Genomic DNA, 25,290 nt, shown 5'->3' with positions numbered 1-25,290 from the left:
GGGTGAGATTTTTAAAATGAGCTCAAGATAACATTATTTACTGGTAGATAATGTCTAAATTCTAAATAGTGGTCTAAACTCAGAGAATGCTAGAGCTATAGGGAGATTTGGTCATGTTCAGAAACTTGAAGTCCTAAGGCTTGTGTTTAAAACTGTTCTTACTAAAACTGTATGTTTTCTCTTATGCTGTTATTAAAGATACAATAAAAATGCATTTTATATTTAATTTTAACTTAGAGGCTTTTGCAAATTTTCAATGAAATGATCTTTTTAGGAAATGATGTTATCTTGTAGCATCCTGTCAAAATAAGTGACCTCTATTGCATTTCTTAAATTTTTTTCCTAGAAATTAGCCTAATCCTATCCCTATTAATGACGTTCAGTTTTAACCAGGATGAAATTTTAGTTAACTTTTTGAGAGCAATAGCAGGAAATAAGTGAGGAAAAGGCCTTGATTGGAGTGAAGTTTCTATGATGTTTTGTTCAATTAGTTCAACCTTATTATTGCCATATTTTGATACATACTAAGAGTAAGATATAATAGGGCAGTATTACCCAAAGTGTGGATATTAATAGGTGTTACGCAAAAAAATAGGTTCCATGGAAGTAATTTTGGAAACGCTGGCTTAAACAACATTCGAATAGATTCATTTCCTGTAGAACTTCTTAGAGCCTTTAATTAATATACACCAGTGTCTGCTGTGAAGCTCCAAGAAGGAAGTTTATAACTTTTTCCTAAACACTGCTTTTAGGAAACACAACCCTAGGGATCTACACTTCACAGAACACACTTTGGGAAACCTTGAAAAGGAAAATTAGTGCTTTTAGTACTAACTGTTGCTATTACATATTAATGTTATGTTCTTTTAGATTTCTTGACGGCTGTTCTTTTAGATTTCTTGATGGCTGTTCTTTTAGATTTCTTGACGGCTGTTGAAGTCACTTTATGGTATAAATTGGTATATATATACTACCAAGCTTTATGTTTGGTTTTTGCCTTTATCCTTAAAAAGATTTTGCCTTTGGAGATAAGCAGTTATACAAAGCCAATTATTAATTAAGGAGATAAAAATTTAAAAGACAAATAATTCAGCTAAAAGTAGGTTTATGGTCCTGACCAGAACTTCCACAGGAATACATGCTTAAAAAAGAAACTAAAGAAGAACCATTTTTAAATTTTGTCTCGTAAGTGTTTATGCAATAAAACATTCCATTGTGAGGAGCTGTGTGGTAGCTAAACCTTTCTAACCAGAGATCACAGACTGGGGCCCACAGGATAGATCTGGCCTGCATAGTTTTGTCTAGCATGTACAAGTGACTTTATACATTTGAATTAGTCCCCAGCATTCAGAAATCTTGAAGTTTCATGTAAAAACCTGAATTTCTAGCTACTTTTGAGAAATGGAAAAGTCTGACAACACATTCGCAAATGATAACTTCTAGCTGGAGCTGAGAGGTGTCTGCTTCCTTTAAAAAGAGTGGTTTAACACTGCTGTATTTAAAATAGGTAACCAACAAGAACCTGCTGTATAGCACAGGGAGCTCTGCTCAGTATTCTGTAATAACCTAAGTGGGAAAAGAATTTGAAAAAGAATAGATACATGTATACTAAATCACTAAATCATGTGTAACTAAATCACTTTGCTGTACACCTGAAACTAACACAACATTGTTAATCAACTATGCTCCAATAGAAAATAAAAATTTAAAAAAATAAATAAAAGGAGTGGTTTACTCCATTGTGTCACTGCCTGCCTACTAACCAGTTGTCCTGGTAGCTTGACATGTTTATGCTGCCTGTCTGGCCCTACAGACATTTGTTTTTGTGTATCCTTTACTGTAAGGTCATGGCATGGCCAAAGGGCTAGTGCGTGCCCCCTCCCAGATGGCCTCTTCCTAGGGTCACCTTTGTTATCAAATGTGGTCAGGTTTCTTCAGGAGGCAGTGTTGAAACCATGTCAGGCTCATTTAAGGTAATCTTCACCATTCTTCACCTTATCCTTGTCCTTAGGATGTTGTGGCTTTTACTGCCCAGTATAGCCTATTTGACAACATCCTGCAAGAGTTGTTACACACACACACACACACACACACACACACACACACACACACACACACAGTAATCCCTATGTATGTAAAAGCTGTTTTGCCAGGGGAAGTTTATGTTGAGTTAGGACAGAGATCTAATTTCATCCTTTCTCAAAAATTATTAAAGAAATAAAGATAATAAAAAAAAACAGTTCTTTTACTTATATTCTACCTCTTCTACAAAATATCTGGAGTCAGCTTATAAAGTATGGGATTAAAAGAGTAGAGAAACACGTATATATATTTTTTTCGAAGAGTAAGTCAGAAACATAGAACATGGATATTAGACCCTGAGAATAAACCTTAGAAGATGGAGAACATGCCTGTATGAGAATGGTCTTATATTTCAGAGAGAAACCAGAGTGTGAATGGAACTTCTCAGTGCAAACAGTACCACAGTATTACTTTTTGCTTAGCTCTTAGAGTGTACTGATGTTGGCCTGTGTTGACATTTCTCTGAATCTGCAGTGGTGTGAGCTCTGAGGAGCTGTTCTGTGGTGGCAGCTGGGAAATGTGGGTTTTGTGAATAGGATTAATCATTACTGTCTCCCTAGTCCTCTTCCTGTATTTTTACCGAGAATAGGGTAAGGGAATGGGTTGTGTGTGATGTAATGAAGGGGTGGGGAGGGTGTCAGAGGGAAGAAGAGGCAGCAATGGAGACCCTCAACAGGCAGGTTTGAGATCGTCTGCAGAGTTCTTTTGAGCAGCAGTAACCTCCAGCTATTGTACAAGGCTACATTTTCTGTACTTTTGATTAAATGAAACCAGAACACTATGGATACTACACAGGAATTGTTTTCATTTGTGAATATGGATACTACACAGGAATTGTTTTCATTTGTGAGCCATATGAGCAAACTCAGTTATCATAAAGTTAATGGAATTACCTGGTCCTGAAGCTGCCTTAACTACTTAATAAAGGATGAGACTAGAAGAAGAGAGGGCTCTGGGTAGAAAAAGATTTGCCCTACTTTTTTTTTTTTTTTTTGGTGACGTTAGAATCCTTTTTCTTAGTGTCAGTACATTGTGTTTTTAATTAAAAATTAATAATGGGCCCTCATGAAGGCATTTGAAAGTGGTGTTTTATGGTATTGGTGAATCTGCCTTTGTGGTAAATGTCAAGGGAACAATAATTTAGTCAAACAGACCAAATTTTACAAGGAAAGAACTGGATTTTTTTTTTAAGTGATAAAGGTAGAGCAGATGCCTGAGTGTTAACAGAATTACAAACAGGTCCAAGGTTTTAGGGTCTAGGGAAGAAGTGGAGATTTTATGGCTTCTGGCTAACTGGTGAAGGCAACTGTGTCATAAAAGCCCAAAAAGCTGCGGGGCGGGGGGGGGGGGTACATTTTGTAACAATCATAAGGAACGTGTAGCCTGCTTCTGAGCGATGCCAGTGTTAGAGATGACCCAAGATGTTTTGAAAGTGTAATTGACAGATTTACTACCTTTCAAATAGGAGTACTCCTGGATATAGCCAGGCCACATAAGAAATTATCATATGTGTTTCCTTGCATTGTGTTGTTGATTGAGTAATGAGGCAAAAGAAGAATTTTGTTGATACTAAGAAAATGAAAATTCAGCTGTTTTGTTTCCTATCCTAATCGATGAGGGGAAAGGAGAGGGGTGTTCCTTAAAGACCGACACTATTTTCTCTGCTTCTATACCTGGCCTACTTCCCAGCGCGCATGGCCAGCTGAGCGACTCTTCGGTTTTCAGGCAGTGCTGAAACTGGCCTTTTGGTATGAGAGGGTTTTTTGTGCTTTTTTTGTTTTGTTTTGTTAGGTTATGGATTGAAAGGAATATGCTTTAAGGTTACAATTCTGATGGAATACCTTATTTTATATGATAATGGTAAAACAGCGTAAACTATGGGCAGGAAGTCAGAGTCCCAGTGAAGAGACATTACCAGTTAGAAATATGTCATAGAGATTTCTTTTTCTATTCTTTGAAAATTTGCTTCATTTCCTAGGCTTACCTTTATTTAACCAGACTTGTTTAGGAAAATCAGATCAACCAAAAGTCGATAAATCTGTGACCTTCAGTATTTGATATTGCTGGTAATTGTGTGCTAACTTGATAAGTGTTAAACTGTGTTAAATCATATTGCTGAAAGAGAAATGTTTTAATTTTAGGGGGTGATCATTTAAAATCCAGACATATGGATAATTTTTAGAAAATATTCCCAATGTTCCTGTCCCTCTTTAGGTGAGCTCTTAAAAAACTAAGTGCTGTAATGTGACAGGTTATAAACAGTCTAACGTGTTAAAATTCAAAACCCAGACTCTATCTATAAAAGACTGCCCTTTTTTAAACCACAGGTGGTTTCTGAAGGTTTCATGGTATATGTCTAGTGTGTTGAGTCTAATACCTGTAAGTAGATTCCCCAAGAGTTCTATTGAAAGGCACTTAATGCAGATTACATTAACTAATAACTGGATTTTGTTTGGGTTGTGTATGTTGTAAAATGCACAAATCAGTGGGTTTGTCTTTAGTCACCTTATTCTCATTTGGGGTTGATGGAAATGAAGTAAGGACCAAGTAAACAACTTTTTTTCAGGTGCAAATTCGACCATGGAACCTAAGTGACAGTGACTTTGTAATGGATGGTTCTCAGCCTTTGGACCCCAGAAAAACTATCTTTGTTGGGGGAGTTCCACGACCCCTTCGAGCTGGTGAGTGGAAATAGTAACACCACAACAACAAAACCAACAACAGAATCCCCAATGTGTTTAGTCTTCAATATTTTCTAGGTTTCTGGTCAGCTATGCACAATCTCCAAAAAGAAGGCTGTCAGGTCAGTTTCACTGAGCTGACCCTTAAATGTTTTCTCCCAAGACGTTGTATTTTCTTATGGTACAAGAGTGAATTTCATTAAATTGTTATTTCAGAGGGATGAATTCTAATTAGCGCCTCCCTGTTCAACCAATTATTTTTAAAATAATAACAATACATTTGGCAGTGTGCATTCTTATGCCAGTTAGCATTGTTACATATGACAGAAAAAGAAGTCACCCCATCAGAAATCTGTCCAGTGCAGCTGTGTGCCCACTTAGTCAGTGAGGAACCAAACCACTGCTAGAAATTGTGTCACTGGGAATCAAACTGAACTTTTCCCAAGTGAAACAGGTTCCTATTTTCTCTTATGTACTTTGAAAAGTGAGGTATGTATTTGAGCATCTTTATTTTGACTTCTTGAAAGCTCCCGTTTTTTGTTTTTTAAGTACCTTTCCAATGATGAAATAATTGTGCCTGCTGGGATTGGGCAGAATCATTATTGACTGGGGCATTTGAAGCGATGCTGTGCTGATGACTTCAATATTTAAATCCAAAGACAAATCTAATTGGTTGTGGATTAGTGTGATTGCCCGTGGAGTATAATAAAATTATTTGTAAGAACAAAGTTTTCAAAGTGCTTAAAATAGTTGAGTTTATTTTTTTTTAAATAAGATGAAAAAATAAGGTAGCTGTTGCCACTGTAGTAGCAAAAAGGACAGTGTTATCTCTACGTTAGTGTAAGCAGGTAGACTTAGTTCTACTTAAAAAGTAAAAGAAAAAGCAGAGGTCATTAAAATCAAGTTGTGCAACAGAATTGTAAAATGTACCTACAGCTCTTTGGCTCTATGACTTTGGGGACTTCTTAATTCTGAATGTTCCTCAACATTTCTAACATATTTATTCAAATCTCAACTCCAATCTACTCCTAAAAGATAAGTTTTAGGTCTGTATAAAGATGTATTCGTTATTCCATTTTGAAGGACTTTAAAACATATTAATCATGACTGTGGAGTTTGTAATCTTATGGTACTTCAGAAAGTCAAGCATCACTGGGTCTTTTTCTCATTCTCATGGAAAACCTGCCCAGAGAAGGAAAGCAAAACAGCAGAGATGCTTCCCCCTTCATCTGCTGTCAGAAAATAAAGTCTAAGCAGGGCTAACTCGCACGTGAACAGCATTATGAGATGAGGGCCAATGCAGCCCTTTGTTTCTAAACAGCTTGTGCTTTTAAAAAAAAAAAAAATGTGGGTGGGGGCACTGTGTAATATTCCTGGCTTTTTCTAACTGGTGGTGTGTTTAGGAGTGGAGAGGGAGAAAAGTCCCCTTTGATAGTGTTTTAACTGCAAATGGATTCTACAAAAATGGACATTCATTGCTAGTATTCTAGCTGTTCTTTTCTGCAACTAAATACAAGCACAAATTAGTTTTAATATCTCAGCCCCTCTCCTTTTTTCTTATCTGGGAATCTGAAAAAAAAAATTTCTGAAAGAAAAGTTCCCACAGTTGTAAAAATAACAGAACTGTCTTTAACCTCTTAACGTCTATTTTTAAGTCACAGACACAATAGTTTATAAACTAAATTCCCTTTTTTATTAGCCACTCTTCATTCTTTCTGTTTAAATCATTTGAAAGGATAGGTGTGGGCCTCTATATCTTTTTCTCTATATAAATCTTGTGATGATATGTTTTTCACACTGTTCTTATGATCGCACTGACACTGCAAGACAGGAAACCCAAGATGCTAAATTATATTCTTTCTTTAACATTCTGTGTCTATAAGATGCTGCAAGTTCTACGGTTAAACAAGAATTATGTTTAGTTATCTAGTCAGAAATGGGATTTTGTGTTCCCTGCCTAGATAGTACATAATTTGTAAATTTCAAAGTTCTTTTTTCTCTAATGTAAGCTAAATTTTTTTGTTTTAAAATTTTGTTTTTGCCATTATTGGCTAGTAATCTACAGTCACTTGGTCTAATGGCAGTGTTCCCCCATGCCAGCACCTCCTATAAGTGTAGCTAGTTTCTAGAAGGCTAAACAGTCTACATTAGCATCTTAGAATTTTACTCTATCTATCCAAGACTTCCAGATTGGAGGCCACGTAATCTCGATGAAAAGAGTTAACATCTGCAGCTTTTATCCCTGTGCATAGAATTAGTTTTCTTTGGAACACACTGAGCTTTGTGGATTGGTGTGTGTCTTGGAATAGAAGACTGTTTTTAAAAGAATTCATTTTGACTTTGCTAGACAATCTTAAATTGAATACAGGGCAGTTCACTTGAATAATAAACGTATTGAGCACGCACTGTGTTACTGGCACTGAGAAAGTGCACATCGTGCCACACTGAATGGACATCCCACTATCATGTTGAACAAGTCGTCATCTACAGAATCAAAGATTTCAGAACAGAAGAAAATGAGAAATGTATGAATAGAATACTAACTCAGTTAATTGGATGCTAAATTATACTCCTTAACATAATGATGCTCAAATTTTGGTTTTTAAATACTTCAGGGCATTTTTTTATTATTTCCAGGGGTGTCGTGGTTATGAATTCTGAAAAGTCTTAAAACTATTTCAGGCACTATATACAAGGTGATCCTAGACTAGATATCAGTGATGAGACTCAACAGGTTACATTTTATGTGTCCAGATTGATTTTCACCTTATCCTGGGCCAAAAATGGTCCTTCAGCACTTTACAGTGACTAAAATGTTATCACTCAAGAATTATTCCTTTGGATCTTGTGAGGCTTTTTATCTTTGATATTTTCCCATTGTAAGACAGGGACCATTATCACTAATAAATTATTCTAAATATAGTTATCCCACCGAATAGAAGTGCAGAAACACTTCTAAAGAAACAAGACAACCTGTTTTAAGTGGTATTGTCTTGACTGAGGAGTTTAGGTTGCTCCTTCTGACCTTTTGACAAGCGTGACTTTTAAAACTTCAGGTTGGAAAAAATCAGGGGCCTAGAAAAATTAGCCTGAAAATGGGAAAATATCAGTGGAAAATCTGGATGAGTTTCCCCGAAGTTGGACTGCCTGATTGTTGCCTTCTCTAAGTCAAATAATACACATTTCTACGTCTCTTGTCTCTCCCTTCCATCACTCCTGTCAGTGACAGTGGCAAGCCGAGGATGCTTTGCCTGAAGTCTCCTGGTGTTTCTCCATCTTGCTTTCCTTCCACTCCCCACCCTGACGCTAGGAAAGGCCGTGGGTGGACTCGCCATGCCACCGTGTGGCTAAAGAGTACATATTCTTCAAAGAAATCAGTACAGGGAAAGGGGTGGTCTGTCTGTCTGGTCTGTCTCTCCTCCCGCTACTACCTGGACGTGCAACAGCATGTTGCCACTCTTCATTCAAGCGTTGTAAGCAGCATGTCTTCCTAAATCTCAGTATGGAAATATCGCTGTTGCATATCCCTATGACATTAGAGCCTCTCCAGACCACATCTCTTTGCTCTGAGAGCAACTAAGTGCCAACTAAGGGCTTGGGGTTTATGAGGAGACCACCAGGAAAAAGTGGAAAATGAAGGATCTGGCCCCTGTATTCTCCCCTGGTTTGTAGACATGAGTGCTCTCTGACTCTAGCTTCTTGGCTTAGACATCTCATTTGGGGGCTGCCTCAGTGATCAAGCTTTGGGACCCATCCACTTCCAATTTTGATCAGGCTTGAAAAACCCTCAGTCTTCCTCTCTAATTAGAGGCATCTGTGAGCTGTTCCTCCACTTTATGACTTCCTTCTGACAGTTTATCTGACCAGGTCCTGCAGAACAGATCAGTCTTGAGTTCCTAGAGCCTACCATTTGCCCATCATCTTTGGGTCTCCCATCTTCCTAACTAGTGCTCTGATGATTCTTTCCTGTCTTTTTCTCCCCAGCTAATATTCTGTGATGGATCCTGAAATTTCCTTCTCCACCTTCCCCCGTCCCAACTCCCCCCACCTCACTGTTGTGAGGATGGCTTTCTATGGAAATTCTAGGGAAAAAAATTTTTGAGGTAAATATTCAGTAAGGTATGACATACATCTAGAGAACATACATGATGAATTTTTCTAAGAGCATTTATTTCAGACATTCTGCAAACATTCTGGTAGTCCACATGTATTAGGAATCACATCCTGATTTATGATTAAGGAAATAGGAGTATTATAACCATAGCCTTTTTGTTCAGTGAAGTGGTAGCAGGCAGAAATCATCTGTATGTCAAGTTTGTCAGCACTAGAAGCTTTTTCTTTTTTTTTCTTTCTGTCTCTCTTTTTTTTTTTTTTGGCTGCACCATGTGGCATGTAGTATCTTAGTTCCCAGACCAGGGATGGAACTCGCACCCCCTGCAGTGGAAGCACAGAGTCTTAACTGCTGGACCTCCAGGGAAGTCCCCCTGCCAACACCTTTTTTTTTTTTTTAACGTCTTTATTGGAGTATAGTTGCTTTAGAATGTTGTGTTAGTTTCTGCCGTATAACAAAGTGAATCAGCTATATGTATACATCTATCCCCATATCCACTCCCTCTTGCATCTTCCTCCCACCCTCCCTATCCCACCCCTCTAGGTCTCACAAAGCACAGAGCTGATCTCCCTGTGCTATGCAGCTGCTTCCCACTAGCTATCTGTTTTACATTTGGTAGTATATATATGTCAATGCTACTCTCTCACTTCATCCCAGCTTACCCTTCCCCCTTCCCTTGTCCTCAAGTGCACTCTCTACGTCTGCATCTTTATTCCTGTCCTGCCCCTAGGTTCATGAGAACCTTTTTTTTTTTTTTTTTTAAGATTCCATTAGATGTGTTAGCATATGGTATTTGTTTTTCTCTTTCTGACTTATTTCACTCTGTATGACAGACTCTAGGTCCATCCACCTCACTACAAATAACTCAATTTCGTTTCTTTTTATGGCTGAGTAATATTCCATTGTATATATGTGCCACATCTTCTTTAGCCATTCATCTGTCAGTGGACACTTAGGTTGCTTCCATGTCCTGGCTATTGTAAATAGTGCTGCAATGAACATTGTGGACACCTTTTTTTTTTTTTTGTAGAATCTTTTTCTTTCACCAAGTCCTAAGTTCAGAATGAGTTGTCTCAGATAAACTCCAGAATTGGCATACTGACTTGATTAACTGCATTGCCCTTAGGCTTAAGGATTTTATAATGTCTGTGTTTGTTTGCTCCTCCTCCAAAAAAGCAAACTCTCACCCACAGCCGATGTCAAAGTTTGCCATATCAGTGGCAGTTTGAGCAACATTAGCATAAAGCCAAAGTAAGACTGGGATGAACTGGTGCTTATGGAGCAGAAACCAGGCCAAGTAAATGTTAAGCAAAGATTTATGAGTAGAGGGAAAAACAACTGCTGGACAAAACTAAACATTTGAGCACTGCTCTTTGCCCAGCAGTGTGCTCAGAGCTCTCATGTATGTTTAATCCTCATGATAACCCTGTGAGGTTATAAGGGGTAGACTTTTCATTGTAGAGATAAGGGAGCAGAGTTCAAAGGGGGTGATTAGTCAAGACCACAACAAGTGAAAAAATCAAGGTTCAAACTCAGATCTCCAGACTTCAAGTTTGGGGCTCTTTGCACAGAAGGAAGCTGCTTTATCAAGCTGAGATCTGAGATCTGTTGTCGCAGTAACAGCAATAGCAGTCAATCTGGTACCAGCTCGATTTAATCAAGTTAAAACTCTTATCCTTCTTACTTAGTTGGTTGTTCATATCATTTATTTGAAAATATTCTTAACTTCCCAATGTCTCACGCAGGGTGGAAGCTAATGAGCACATTTCCTCCACTAAAGATGTGTGAACTGCTCTCATGAACCAACTCAGCAATCGTAAACCCAGAAAGTCCACCTTCAAGTTGAATTTTCCTTTCTTTCAGAAGTCCAGACCTCTTGTAATCCTGAGGTGCCTTATGCCTCTTTCCTGTCTGCTTTGTTATTTCCAAAGAGGAGAAATGTAGCTTCTAGATTCACAATTTAGAATTGTGTGTAGTATTTCCCTCAGGAATCCTCATTCCTGCTCTACCCCGTTTGGCTCTCATAGTGTCTCAGACTTATACATTGCCTTAGGCTAGCTTTGAAATCTAATTAAATGACAGGAACAGGATCCTGGGGTGGGACAGGATGGGGAGTCATCATGATTTTCTTTCTGATGAACTGAAGTCCCTTTCAGATCTCTGTGAAGAATTAGGAGCAAAACAAGGAACCACAGTTGGGGTTCAGGTTCACCTTCAGGGCATAGTCACCACAACCCAGAGGAATTCATGGAAACGCTATACACTACATACAACTGCAATATTCTTGTTTCCTTCTCCAGTCTGGGACATGGTGAAGCTCATCACAAGAGCCAATGTGTGGGTTATACTCATAGAAGTGTACTGTTACCATGGAACAGTTGTTTATGAGATGACTTGAGTTGTCTTAAGAGCACAGAACATCTTATCCAAAGTACAGAATACCCTTGGATATAGCTACCAGAACTCCTAATTTCCCACCCCTGTGGTGACCAGACAGACGCCGTGAACACTGTCTGGATGGGAAGGAAAAAATAGAAGTGGTTTGGAGATTCCTGACTTCCTCATGGACTCTATGCCTGCTGTCACCTCCATCTGTCTGAATTTCAGCCTCTACCTGTATGTCCTGCTCTGGTAGCCTCATCTTCCTCAGGTTAAATGTTAAGAACGTGCTCTGGGGAGCTATGCTGTCTTGTCCTCTACAGAGGATGGTTTAGAATGAGGATTCACTGTCATAGGTTTAGTAGGTGGTTTGACTACATTTTCCAGATAAGACACTTCCTTGATCAAGGACTCACATTTCTTTTTTTTTAATTATTTTATCTATTTATTTATTTTTGTGGTACGCCGGCCTCTCACTGTTGTGGCCTCTCCCGTTGCGGAGCACAGGCTCTGGACGTGCAGGCTCAGTGGCCATGGCTCACGGAACCAGCCGCTCCGCGGCATGTGGGATCTTCCCGGACCGGGGCACGAACCCGTGTCCCCTGCATCGGCAGGCAGACTCTCAACCACTCCGCCACCAGGGAAGCCCAAGGACTCACATTTCTTGAGCAGGATTGAGATCATAAGGTATAGATAGACCCACGAAGGTTTTAGTTGATTTCTACCTGATCCTTACTGCTTTTTTTCTCTCTTCCTCCCAAGTAGTCAAAATGGTAGCCCTCTTCTTGGCTTAGCTCCCCCCTAATCAGAGGAAGGGAATTTATATGGGACTTTCCTACATTAGCTGATAATACTCACTCTAAAGAACCCTTTAAACCTAGTCTCTAAAAGTAGTGGTACATTATGACATCTGTAGGTAAATTTGCATCTTCCATATTAAAAATATTTTCGGATTGGGAATTTGTAGGATTTGAGGAGAGCTTGCTCTGTGTTTGTTAGTTACCTGTGTAGTGGATGAATTGTTAGTATTTTTTTTTTAATGCTGTTTTTACCAGCTGGTTACTTTTCTCAATAATTAAAAACTCTGTTTAGTACTTAGGTGACTTACCTATTGTGTTTGAGCCCAGCATGAGTTTAGCCTGCAAGAAGTATTCACTAAAGTGAAGACTTGCTGATTGAGTAAAGGACCAAATACAAACAGCAGTTGTTTGGTCATTATTTACTTTCCTTCAAGGGTCATCACAGTATTAGAACTTTTGTAGTTAAAATACAGATTAAGGTAGAGAGATGGGTAATCTTCATGTTCTTCCTCCCCAGAAAACTTCCTTTAGTCACCTTGGTTTCTTTCTTGTAGCTTTTCAACAAATTGCCCTTCACTTGAGTGAGATTTCATTGGCTCAAATGCCTGCAGAGTTTTGGGTGGCCAAGAAAATGACTGTATATAAGCTTTTAAGTGGAAATTATTTATTTATATAGTTTTCATAAAAACAGAAGTGAATGAGGGTTTCTTTTTCCTATCAAAAGTACATAACTGCCAGCAGCAGCAGCCATGACCTAATCTTTGGCACGTGAAGATGATTTTCCAGCAGCCAGATCCACAAAGTGCTTGTGGAAGGTGCCATCTCTGGCATCTGAGGATCACTAAGGTTCCTTTGGAGACCAAGATGCAGTAGAAGAACCCGTGGTTACGGTAACTCTTCTCTTCAGCTGGAGCTTCAAGCTCACAGCTGGTATGTATACCTTCTTTGTGAATTAGATATTTTCTTGAATCCTTCCTAAGGGTGGAAGACAAGTGTATTCAGTCCCTTGACAACATTCTTTTCCTGGCCATTCACCAGGCTGAGGGAGTTTTCACTGTCTTATTCCATTCCAGAGGAAGCCAGGTCTTTGGAAAATTAGTGTTTAATTTCCAGGCCCTGAGGTTACATATTTTACTAAGCCCACTTGACTAATAAAGGAAATTCATTAATGACTGCAGTGAATTAATCCCATGTTCAGTTTCTTGTTCTCTGTAACTGGAATAATGTTAGCTATGTGAGGAAGTCCCCAAGCCATCAGAAGTTGTTGGGGTGAAGTATGAGGACCTACTGAACTTTGATATTTAGGGTACACACATGATTCTTATTGCATTGTTTGAATGAGTGTGATTCCTGGATCCTGCCCCAAGACTGCAGTCAGGGTTCACTTGGGCTCTAACCAGCAATGTTCCCTTGGCTGATGTGACTCAGTAATTCTGATCATAATGGGACCATTGGGATAGCTTTCTGCTGTTCTGTCTTTAAAATCACTTATTCTCTGGCTTAATTATTGCTAGTTTATTTTCTCACCTTCTGAAGATTACCTGTTGGTTGGAAGTCATTCTTCCAGTTAGAAACAGGCACTTAGAAAACAATTACCAGTATTAGGCAGTCTGGTTTGGGGACAAATTTTGAAGAAGTTGAATAGAAAGACAGCCTTTCTGTCTGGCGATATAGCTTTCTTGCTGCCTCAGCAGCTTCCTATTACAGGAACCAGTAGTACTTGGCTTTCCTTCTGTTTGTAGAAATCTTACACCGTTCAGCCCTTCAGCCCTTGTACCCGCTGCAGAGTTCTTCCCCTACCCCTCCAGGTTGTGCTGCTTTCCTTCTCCCCAGATACTGATTCCTGTGGAGCGCTACTGTCTGATGGTCTTTGCACACTGGCTGTGTCCGAGGTCATCATCTGTCTTCCCTGTCTGCTCCTTTCCAAATGCCACGTGTAGGTGTTTGAGGGAAGTGGATTCTTGGGTCGTTCGCCAGGGGTAGGACTAAGTCTTTTGGACTTAAACCATGTGAGTGGCCTGAAAGGAATGGTCATACCTGGAGGAGGTGCCATCCAGTATCAAGTAAACAATTACCTTCAGGCAATTTGGATCCAGGTAAGTAACTGCTATGTGTCTCTCCATGGTACCTTTTGATGAGGACAATTTTAGAATATCAGACCTTTGGAATGGTCCAATTTCCAAGTGCCTTCTGTACAGGTGTTTTGCAAATATACCAATATAAAGGTATACTTAGAAGAAATATGGTGAGGTGTGCAGACCAGACCTCTGGATTTATAGCAGGGTGTAGGATGGGTATGTTTTTACTGCCTTTGTAGCAGCTTAGTGTTTCCTGGCACATTGTAAGTGCTCAATAAATCATTGCTGCTGTGATCATTTTTAGTACTATTATTTAAGAATTCAGTGTGAGAAGTTAGTATGGAGAGTTCTCAGTTGGGATAGTATATACTCTTAAAATCTTATTTTTTTTTAATTGTAGAGATTTACTTTAAGCCTGTAAACATATTGCCTCTAGTTAAAATGAATTAAATTCTTTTTTTTAAATTAAATTCTTCCTATAGCTTGATCTTTATATAGTAGTGTGACTTTAGTAATTGCTTTCAGTCCTAGAGGTCAGTAAGTAGAGCTGTTTCTTATTAACTTGTTAGGGTACCTGAAATGCTCTGCCTACCCAGGGCCCACTCCAGTGGACTAAGTGGTTAGAAATTAGAGCAGGAGGATTGCTGCTAGATCATTTCTTTTATACGGTTGCTGAAATTCTGATTATGTAAACTCTTAAAAATTTTTTTCATTTTGTTTTCAAATATCCTATGAGGAGCTCCCCTTCTTGAGTTGTAAGACTGGTGTAGACACTCTTCATGAGACTTAACATGGCTTTTCTGTTTCTTAATTACACTGCATGATCCTTACATAGTCCTTCCTTCTCCTGGGCAAGAGTACCTTCTAGACGTTTATAACGAACAGTGTTTATTTTCTTGCAGTTGAACTGGCAATGATCATGGACCGTTTGTATGGCGGTGTCTGCTATGCTGGCATTGATACGGACCCAGAGCTGAAGTACCCCAAAGGTGCTGGCCGCGTGGCATTCTCCAATCAGCAGAGTTACATTGCAGCCATCAGCGCTCGCTTTGTGCAGCTCCAACACAATGACATTGACAAACGGGTAAGCAGCTGCTCAGGGTGTAACTGCTATGGGAAAGAAATGAAATTTATTCTGTGGGCCCCTGGGGAGAAAAGCGCCTTGTGATCAAAGTGAGCAGCTCTGCCTTACATGACATTAGTCCATGAGTCCATCTAGGCTGCCTGAAAAAGAGAGTGCCCTTCATATTTAAGGCGTTAATGAACTTTCTGCCTCACCCATCCCCAGGGTGATGTTACACTTATGAAAATAACACTGCAGAATTTAGCAAAGCAAACCAGTGCTGTTCAAAATATGATGCCAACAGCACGTTAACGAAGATTGAGAGCTGGTAATCTGCTTGACCCATGTGGTACTCTTAAAACAAACAAACTTGAACTAACATTTAATGTTAATATTCAGGAGTATACATAAAATTTTGAAGTTCTGGTTTCTTTTAAAATTGCAAGAACATAGGGACTTCCCTGGCATTCCAGTGGTTAAGACTCCGTGCTTCCACTGCAGGGGGCACGGGTTCAATTCCTGGTTGGGGAACTAAGATCCTACATGCCACGCAGCATGGCCGAAAAAAATTGCAAGAGCATATGTGGTAGCAGTCATTGGAGCCAAATAGCTGCTGTCCCCTGCAGTCCCCTCTCCAACTCCCATAGTTCTCCTGCTCATACCAAATATGCATATCCATTACCTGCCTCTTTGCTCATTGGTGTTACCTACCTGACCAGTAGAGGCACTCAGATTTGCTACCTCTCATCTAAACAGGGGGCAGTAGAGCTCTAGGGCATTGGTGTGTTCAGTTGGGTTTGGAGACAGACACAGGTTTAAATCCCTTAAATTCCGGCTCTGCTGCTGTTTGGAAGCTTGGGGGGAATAGAAGGTGTTAGTAGCTAATCTGGGACCTGTATTGATAGATTAAAAGATCAAGTGGGAGAACATCAAGTCTAAACACCTCCCTGTGCAATTGTACAGTGGTTGTTAATGCTTCCAGCAAAGGCTGTTCTTGGGGCATACACTGGACTAGAATAAGTAAAGTAGTAAATATGTTGTATTACAAAGTTTCACCTATACTCTCTATGGTTGACTGACTAGTTTTGCGTAGTGGACCTAAGTTTCTTAGGAGGTGAAAGTTTCAATTGGTGATTAATTTTTTTTATAGTCAACAAGATTACATTTTCTTTAAGACATAGATCAAATTACAAAAGCCAGTGCTTAAAATAAATAGTCTATTTGCTGCATCTACTGGGATCCTTAAAAGTAAGTAGTGGTGGTTTGTTTTTTAATTAAAATGAATGAAGTTTTACAGAATTTTGAAACACTCTGAATCAGTGGAAACTCAGGGGTGATAAACATTCAGCTCCATTCCTAGTTTTCAAGTGCCCACAGCACCCCTTCTGTATCAGTAATTCCCCTACAGACTGTAAGCTCCACAGAGCTTACCCATTGCTTGATGTACAGACACAGTAGATGCTTGATAAACCTTTGTTGAATTGACAGATGGTGTTATGTGGAGTGTTCTCTTAACTACTGCTGCTGGTGGACTTGCTAGTGCCTATACATTTGTGAGTCTGAAGCCCCAGATTCCATTACATTTAGACCGCTCTTGCCCCCATCACTGGTGATCCCAGGCAATAAACTTAACCTGAAGAGCGCTTATGTTCTCATCTCTATCAAAGTAGCTTTCTTTGTTCCCCTCTGAAGCCAGAACTAATGAGACTTCTCAGGAGGTAGGTCCTAGAGATGATAAAAGAAGGTTCCACTTGCTCATGCTTATATCTTTCCTTTGCTCTCACCCTAACAACCTCCTGGCCTATTCCTTAGTTAGAAGGAAGCACACTTATCCCAGGGATTACAGTAATCTTTGAACCCCTTTAAGCATCATAGAAAATTCAGGCACTATTTGTTTTATTGCCTGCCTCTACTCTCACCCCTGCTATGCTCATGCCCTCAGCATTGATTCCCATACGACTTTGACGTAGGTAAAAAAGAAAGAAGTGGCTTTTCTTTTGTTAGCGTAATCATAGGCCATGCTATAGAAATATATTTGGCACATCAAACTTCTCAAGACTCAGGAAAGCCATTGACTGTTTTCTGCTCATTGTATTTGGGTTAACCATACCCTCCATATCTTAGAGTAGTTCTTGATAAACATTTAGGGTAACAGTCAGTTGTAATGGAAGGAGTATGGAGTTTGAAGCTAGAACAGATTCCACTACAGTTAAGCCTTTGCTGCACCGGTCACTGGTGACTCAAGCAAGTTACTCAGTGCCGGGAGCCTTGGGTCCTCATCTGCAGCTCCCTCCTGGGGATGGTGTGAAGATTAAATGAGATTTGAAGATTGAACAGCCAGAGTCATATGGCAGTTAATAGATGCTTAACTGGCACTTGCTGGTTAATAGTATTCATCTTGCTGGAAGTATAGTTACACTGTTGTTAATATTATGTAGCTTGAACTTTATCGGTTGCTCTGCTGAAGATGCAGTGAAAAGATACACTGGTTAGTGAAAAGGGCACTGGCTAGAGTCAGATGACCAGGTTTAGATCTGGTCCTGTTCCTGGTGGGCTGTGTGATTTTGAGCAGGTCACTTTTAAATTCTGAGTTTCAGTGTATAATGAGGGCAGTAGTAATAGCTTTGTGTATCCGACTAGATTGTTGAGAAGCCCAGAAGAGATACTGAGCAAGAAAGTAATATATACAGTGTGACTCACTGGACACATGTAGAGTGGGACTGTTGTGGGCAAAAGAATGCCATCTCCATCCACATGGTGTCAAAAGGGACCTATCAGTTCCTTCAGTGCCCTAGGATGAGAGTCATGTAAGTGGGAGAACTGGAAATCATTGAAAGTGATGGATTCCTTTCTCTCCCTGTCTCCCAGCTCCATCTTCATGCTCTTTGTTTGCCCTGACCAAGGTGCAGACCATTTTCTTTATTGTAAGAGAAGGAAGTCAGCTTCCATCTTGAGTGGGGCTCCTTTTTCACTGGTCTTCTGTGAATATTACGCTCCTCTCTCCCAAACTGTTACTCTATCCTCTTGTTTTCTTCTTGCTTTGAACATGGGCAGCAATACCTTATTTTGTTGTCTCTGGCATTCTGAGCCTCTGTTAACTGCACCGTTTGCTGTAGATGCTATTTTAGGTTGATTCTACTTTTATATTTATGTGTCTTTCTTCTAAAGCTTAAGTTTGAGCTTTCCAGAGAGCTCCCATTATATGTAAGCATATTAGTATTTCCTTAGGTAATGCCCTTTTTCTTTCTCAGGGGCTCTGTTCTTGACTGACCGTGGAGAATTTCTGTTGTCGGGCACACCCTTCTTTCCTGAAGAACCCTTCCAGGTTTTTAGCAATAGTCTCATAGCTAAGGTTTTGAAGCTTTGAAAGTCAGTGGCAGGTGTCTACCTGTGCCCCCAATCCCTCTTCCTTGCTATTGCAAATTCCAAGATGCTATAGTCTTTTTCTCCTTCATTCTAATGTTAGCCTAAAGTTGCTTTTAAACCGAGGCCTTGACTGTTTTGAATAGCTTCAACCTTTATTATCCTCCTGGTCAAAGGAATCTCTTTTGCTGTCTGTATCATTATAAATGCAGATTCAGTGGAATCAGCAGATTTAAAAAACAAAAACAAGTATAGATGGCATTTTACAGGCTACTTGCTTCGTGTTTGCAGCCCTTTCCTCTTTCACTGTTTGCCCTATATGGAGAGTGGGAGAGGGCCTCCTGCAGAGCAGCAACGTCTGGAATCATGGAAGTTCTAGCACTGTTTAAGGTGTATGTTCTCAGGCTGCACCTTTCCTAGGTAAACTGTGGGAGGTAAATGAAGAAGGATCTGATTGGTATATTAAATTAACCTCTTTTATATCCAACCACCGTTTTTCAAAAAAGACATCTCTTTTGAGAGTTTATATGTTTATGTATCGTCGTCGTTGTTGTTATTGCTGCTCTTTGGCTAAGCTGGAAAACACAACCTTCATAGATTTGATTTCTTCTCATCATCATAGAGACTTCTGGCTTGCCTATGAATATAAAATATGCCAGTATGCAACAGTTACAGAAACAGTTGCACCTATGGCTTTGGCACTTTTATCTCTGCTGTCGTCTCACTCATCCATGTCATCATCTTTAAAGAAGAGGTGATTTAAAAAATTTTTGTTTTGGTAACAACTTTATTGAGATATAATTCATATACCCTACAAATCAACAATTTAAAGTATTCAATTCAGTTTTTAATATATTTACATAGTTGTACAATCATCACCACAGTCAATTTTAGAACACAGGAAAAAGTATTTGAATGTGCATCCTTCAAGTCTGCAATCAAAGGATCAATTGAATAATGACCCCAGTGAGGACACAGGGAGTTGGGGGATAGTGCATTTATCCTGTATAATTTTACTCAGCTCATTATAGGGAGGGGATCCTACTTATTAACTTGTGCTCTTTGAAGTCACAGGAACAAGGCAGCCCAGGCTGTTGGGGCAAATTTCTGCCCCCTGCTATGGCAGTAATTAGGGTCCCCCGAGAATATGTGACTTGTTGGAGTGGGCTGATAAATCTACGCATCAACAAGCTTTTCGCCATAGTATGCGTAGCAATGGGAGGACTAGCAGAAGTGGAAGAGGCTTCTAATGGTAGTTCCTTACGCAGCTGCCATGATCTTGACTCTGCCACCTGTGCCCAGAGGTCTGAATGGGAGTGCTTGGCACTTGGCTGACACTCAGTAAGTGTGTAGAATAAACTAGGATGGTATATGGGAGAGCAAGGACTAGAAGCAGCTCCAATTTCAACTTTTGCCCAACTCCAATTCATTCTTTACATTAAAAAACTAAAGCGATCTTTTAAAATCATGATTTGAATCACATCTTTCCCTCCTTTAAACCTTTTGATTATGTTCTACTGCTCTTTGGTTAAAGGTCAAAGTCCTTAATTAACACTGCCTACATGACCCTTCGTGTACTACATACTACCTCTGCCTCAGCTCCCATTTCCTCATCTTGAGCCAATCACAACTGGCCTTTTTCTCTATTTTACAGGGTGATTATGGATACTGTTTCCTCTGCCTGCCTAAAGCTCACTTTTCCTTCAGGTCTCAGCTTAATTGTGAAAATTTTAGGAATCCTTTCTTCAGTGGATCTTACATCTTCCCCATAGATCATTGTCATAATACCATCTATTATTCCTTTGTGGCATTAAATACCTCTGTAATGAAGCAATGCTTTAATGTCCACCTATGCTTCTAGACTGCAGTCGATGAGGGCAGTCAATGACTGTGTGTCTCTCGTGTTAGCTACTGTATACTCAATAATTGACACACAGTGGACACACATTATTTAATTATATTTGAATGAATGAATGAGTTGTTGAATGAATGCTGATTGAGAGCTTCCAGATGGGAAGCCCTTTGGCATGTCCAACTGTCCACCAGAGGGCACTCTGCACAGCTTTCTTTTTTTACTTAGTTAAGCACGCACTTGAGTAATAAAGTTTAGGTTTTGCTGTTTAGCGTATCAAAAAGTATTCTTTGACACTTATAGTACATTAAAGCTAGACTTTAACTTGGGCATGACTTCATCCAACCCCCTTTATTTGCAACAGAGAAGAATCTAGGAGAGGCTTGGAGACTCTCAAGGCACCTGTAATTGACATGAGAGCTGCCTCTGCTTATGGAACTCCCTTCCCGAACGCTGCTGCTCATCCAGGGTCTAATGTTTCTTTAAATCCACTTCTTCTATGAAGTCATTTTTCCACAGACCTGGGTAGGAACCCCTGAGTTGTATTATAGGTCCTTTAGTTAGTTTTATACATGTTTCCATATTTCATGTAACTTTTCAGGTGAACATATACTGCACAGAACAGGGCACATCTGGAGTTTGATATCAGAATTTGTCAGTATGTCTATAGGTCATTTTGAATATTAACAAAATGAATTTGAAATTTTTTTTTGCAATTGTTTTGATTTTAATTTTTATTTTGTCTTCATGTAAACCCTTTTTTAAGTCAGTGTGAGTCAATGCAAGTCCACTGGATTATAACATTTAGTGAAACTGGCATTTTTGCTGTCATAATGACCCTTGTTATTGAACATTATTATAAATGAGACAAATACAATTCATGCCTCAGTTTTTACTTCAAAAGAGAAGTTATTAACATCTTGAAATAAATCCTTTAAGGCTTACATTTATGCATATTTTATGGCTAATGTTCAACAGTTACTGGTCAACTGGTTATTCATCCCTATGATGACAATATCGAAGTTGTATGATACCCAGCACAGGGTTCTCAGCATTTCTTCTGCCTTGGCATACACTCTCATGGGTAACGGAAGCTCCCTAGAACACTAATGCAGGGGCGGGGGTGTTTATGTATCTAAGGGTCCCACACCCACTCCTGCCATCACCACCCACAGAACCATGGCTGTAGTAAAAAAAAAAAAAAAAAAAAAAGTGTCCTGGCTTAGGAACTGAGAGATCTGAGTTTATACTCCTAGCTCTTCTCCCAGCCATGATGTGACCTTGGGCAAGTTACTTAACCTTTTGAGGCTTGATTTTATTGTCCCAGAGTAATAAGAACACTAGCCTAACAACCTTAAGGTTTATTACACAGATAAACAGTGAAGGTGAAGAAGTGCTCTGGAAAGTTATTAGGCTGTACAGATGTTGATTTGTATCACTGCTGAACTTGGCCTATTTAAACTGTGCTGTTGGTTCCTAACCATATGTCCAAGACTAATAGTTGATTCGTTCTCTTTTTTTTTTGTCTTTTAAAGTGCCTACTCAGTTTCACTCAGAATCTTTACTATAAGGATAATGAAATAGTTGAAGTTGACACTAAAAAAAATAAAAAGAAAATTTAACATAAGTGCCCATCTGTCAACATGCAAGTTGGATGTTAGTCAAGACATGTATGTAGAGACTCAAGTTTCCTTTAAAGGTGTAAACACCTGGATGCATTTTCTATTTAAAGGATTGAAGGTATTTCTCTCTTTAGTCTAGAAAGAGGTGTTTTTACCATTACCTTCTCTGATAATGAAACGATTTTGAACCTGAAATTGAGTAAAGGGTTAGGATTAAATTTTACTTATATTCTTTTGAACAGTGTTTCTGTGAAAAACTGGAACAGTTTAAAGTATTTAAGTACAATAAGGGCAAAAGAGGGCACCTGTACTCATTCTGTCTGTTTTAATGGTATTTTTAGAAGTGATGCCAAGTGAACACTTAAGATGTGAAAGCTCTGCTAAATCCAGTTTTCTTTATAACTCGTCTAGGTCACTTACATATGAAAGATTTTTGTAGTGTGAAAAATGAGATCATTAGAAAATGGGTAATCTTTTTAAAACATGGCCATTTTTCTGCTCTTTTGTCTACTCTCCATGGTCCTGAGAAAATTTGTAAGGGTAGAATCAGTTGAGTCTCCCTTAATCTAAAAAAAACCATATGATTTGATTTATGTGAACTATTTCTTTATAAAAATCCCAGGGATCCCTCCCACAGCTATTGTTTAGCACAGCTATTGTTCTAGTAGAAAGGATACTAGACTAGAATCAGCCAATCTTGGGTTTAGTCTTAACTATACCTACTAATTGTGTAGCTTGAAGGAAGGACGTGTGTATGTGTGTTAAAGTGGTTTTGAAAACTATAAAGTACTCTGTCAATACACAGTGACACTGACAACACATTAATTTACATGAAATAATAAATGACTAATATTTGAGCTCTTCTGGAAGATGTTTATTAGACAGTCTAATTGGAATTTCACATTATAAAAGGAGTTAAATATTTCAGGCAAGATAGGGGTAATGTTGGTTGGTTATTTGGGTTTGTGAAACAGGAGGAAGAACTCTCAGTAGGCAGGTCTGCCCTGCCCAGGAATCTGTCCCTAAAATTAGTTCCCCAAATCATCATTTCCTACATTGTTCTCCATGAAACATGAATCCCTTGGGATTTTAATATTTATTTTATAAAAGAAAATCTTTTTCTGAGTCAAATGAGTTTAGAAATGCTTTCTTGAAGAAAGTTAAATAGGCTAGTTTATTCTAGGACTTCTTAGAAGCTTTTATATACTAATCTCATTGTGAACATCCAAGAAGGAAACAATATGCAATTTTTCACAAATTTTTTGGTCATGGAACTCTTCTAAAATGTACCATCTCTTGGGAATAGTGTTCCAGGGAACCCAGTTGAGTAATTAGTGTTTTCAGCTTCTTTTCTTCTTTCATGCTCAAAATCAAAAGTTTAGTAAGCAGTTGATTGTTTTTCCCTTCCTCGGTCCTTTTTCCAAGTTTGTGCTGCCCACCATATAGTCTCTCTCTCCTTTTTTTTGTTTTCTTATTGTGGTGAAAAAAACACATGAGATCTACCCTATTAACAAATTAAGTGTACAGTACAGTATTGTTAACCATAAGCCCAATGTTATACTGCAGATCGCTAGAACTTTTTCATCTTGCGTAATCGAAACTTTATACCCTTTGAACAGCAACTCCCCACTTCCCCCTGCCCCCAACCCCTGGCAATCACCATTCTACTTTCTGCTTTCTATGAGTTTGACTACTTTAGATTCCTCATATGGAATCATGTGGTGATTGTCCTCTTGTGAATGGCTTATTTCATTTAGCATAATGTCCTTAAAGTTCATCCATGTTGTCACATGTGACAGGATTTCCTTCCTTATTACTTCTGGATAATATACTGTTTTACGTATATACTACATTTTCTTTGTCCATTCATCTGTCAGTGGGCATTTAAGTTGCTCCCACACCTTGGTTATTGTGAATAATGCTGCAGTGAGCATAATAGTGCAAATATCTCTTCAAGACCCTGCTTTCAGTTCTTTTGACTACCCAGAAATGGAATTGTTGGACATGAGTCTTCTATCTACAAAGGGTTGGGGTGGGGTAGCTGCATATTCAGAATGCTGGGAAGGGCACTGAAAGCGTGGTTGCTATTCTCTTTAGTATTTGTAGTCCTTCATCTCTTGATTTCTTGAGATTATCTATTGTATCTTTCTAACACATCAGTCTCTATACAAGAAGGGAAAATAGTTTTGAAATCAGTATACCATTGGGAAATAATGTTCTCTTGACTCTATTTTAGCTTAGTGTAGAAGACCTGAGAGTCTGACTTTGTTAGCTAATTTGGAGCTTTCTGATACTTTTATTTAAGGAACATTGTGATAGTTAAGCCATAGCACATCGTATTTGCTTTGAATAGCACTTTTTAGAATAATCCATTTTTTATTTAGTGAGATGTTATCCACTGCACCTTTCTTTGCAAGCACTTCAAGTACTTCACACATTTAATCTTTTTTTCTCTCTTCACTAAAAACATGCTGGGCCTGAATTTTAGCTAAAGGTTATCAAAGGCTTTATATTTTTAGCCTACATGAAGATTAATATGAACTAGTAACCATACTAACAGAAGTGCTGGTAATACTACTCTTTGTCCCTGGCCACAGCTAGAATATATGAGATGACTCGATAGCAAAAGAAGTGAGGGTTCTGACGACCTGTTTCTAGACTATTTCTGCTCCTAGCCTTAGTCTGGGACTCCGACAACCCAGCCTTTTACTTGCTGCTGTTACTGGCCCTGGCCTTGAGCTGGCTTGAAAGTTTCCCAGCTGTAGCTATAGCTATGTTTGGTTTGACCCTTTGAGAGGAAGCAACACCCAGAAGTGAGTTCAGGTATTTTCTGAATACCACATGGGCTTATTTTGAAGCCCTGGGAGTCTCAGAGCCTTTGACTAGAAATAGCTTTTAAAATAGAGTTTGGGTCATCTTAAGAAAGAGAGAAAAATATTCCTCTTCTCTGAATGGCATGGGACCTTTTTGTCTTGTCTCTCCTTCCTGGTCTTGACCCCTCATCTCTTCTGTCCTTTGCTCTCTTTTTATGTCTTCTCCTGTGGAATTGTGATAATTTTTAATATGAAAACTCTTTAGAGTGATTAAGTGTTCTTCTTTCCTTCTCATATTTGAGTTTAGACACTGGTTATGAGATTACTAATGGGAAAAAGACAACCACAGTTTTTTAAAGTAGTTATCTCAGTAGGATATTCAGGTTCTTTGACCCCAGAAGGCAGGGGTATCAGTCAGTTAGCAATTTCTTGTTGAGTGCTTATTT

The 25,290-nt window shown here is 39.0% G+C and overlaps 1 protein-coding gene across 9 annotated transcripts in view; it reads left to right on the top strand.

Moving 5' to 3' along the window:
- The window catches only part of CPEB3 (cytoplasmic polyadenylation element binding protein 3), a 202,824-nt gene that overhangs the window by 139,949 nt on the left and 37,585 nt on the right, over nucleotides 1–25,290 (top strand). For 7 of the 9 annotated variants that reach the window (XM_089897930.1, XM_089897927.1, XM_089897928.1 and 4 more), the window contains 2 exons: nucleotides 4,649–4,763; nucleotides 15,034–15,215. In XM_089897930.1, the coding sequence (XP_089754056.1) occupies nucleotides 4,649–4,763; nucleotides 15,034–15,215 (297 nt within the window). Of the gene's footprint in view, nucleotides 1–4,648; nucleotides 4,764–12,777; nucleotides 15,216–25,290 lie in introns of those variants that run through there. The other 2 variants (XR_016388119.1, XM_089897931.1) reach the window with 2 other exon arrangements.

The sequence above is a fragment of the Delphinapterus leucas genome, chromosome 16 (genome assembly GCF_059928025.1).
Source record: "Delphinapterus leucas isolate spDelLeu-1000000601 "Yukka" chromosome 16, BTC_Dleu_Yukka2, whole genome shotgun sequence".
Lineage (NCBI taxonomy): Eukaryota > Metazoa > Chordata > Mammalia > Artiodactyla > Monodontidae > Delphinapterus > Delphinapterus leucas.
Note: the sequence above shows the minus strand (reverse complement) of the source record. Positions and strands in the feature narration are given on the sequence as shown.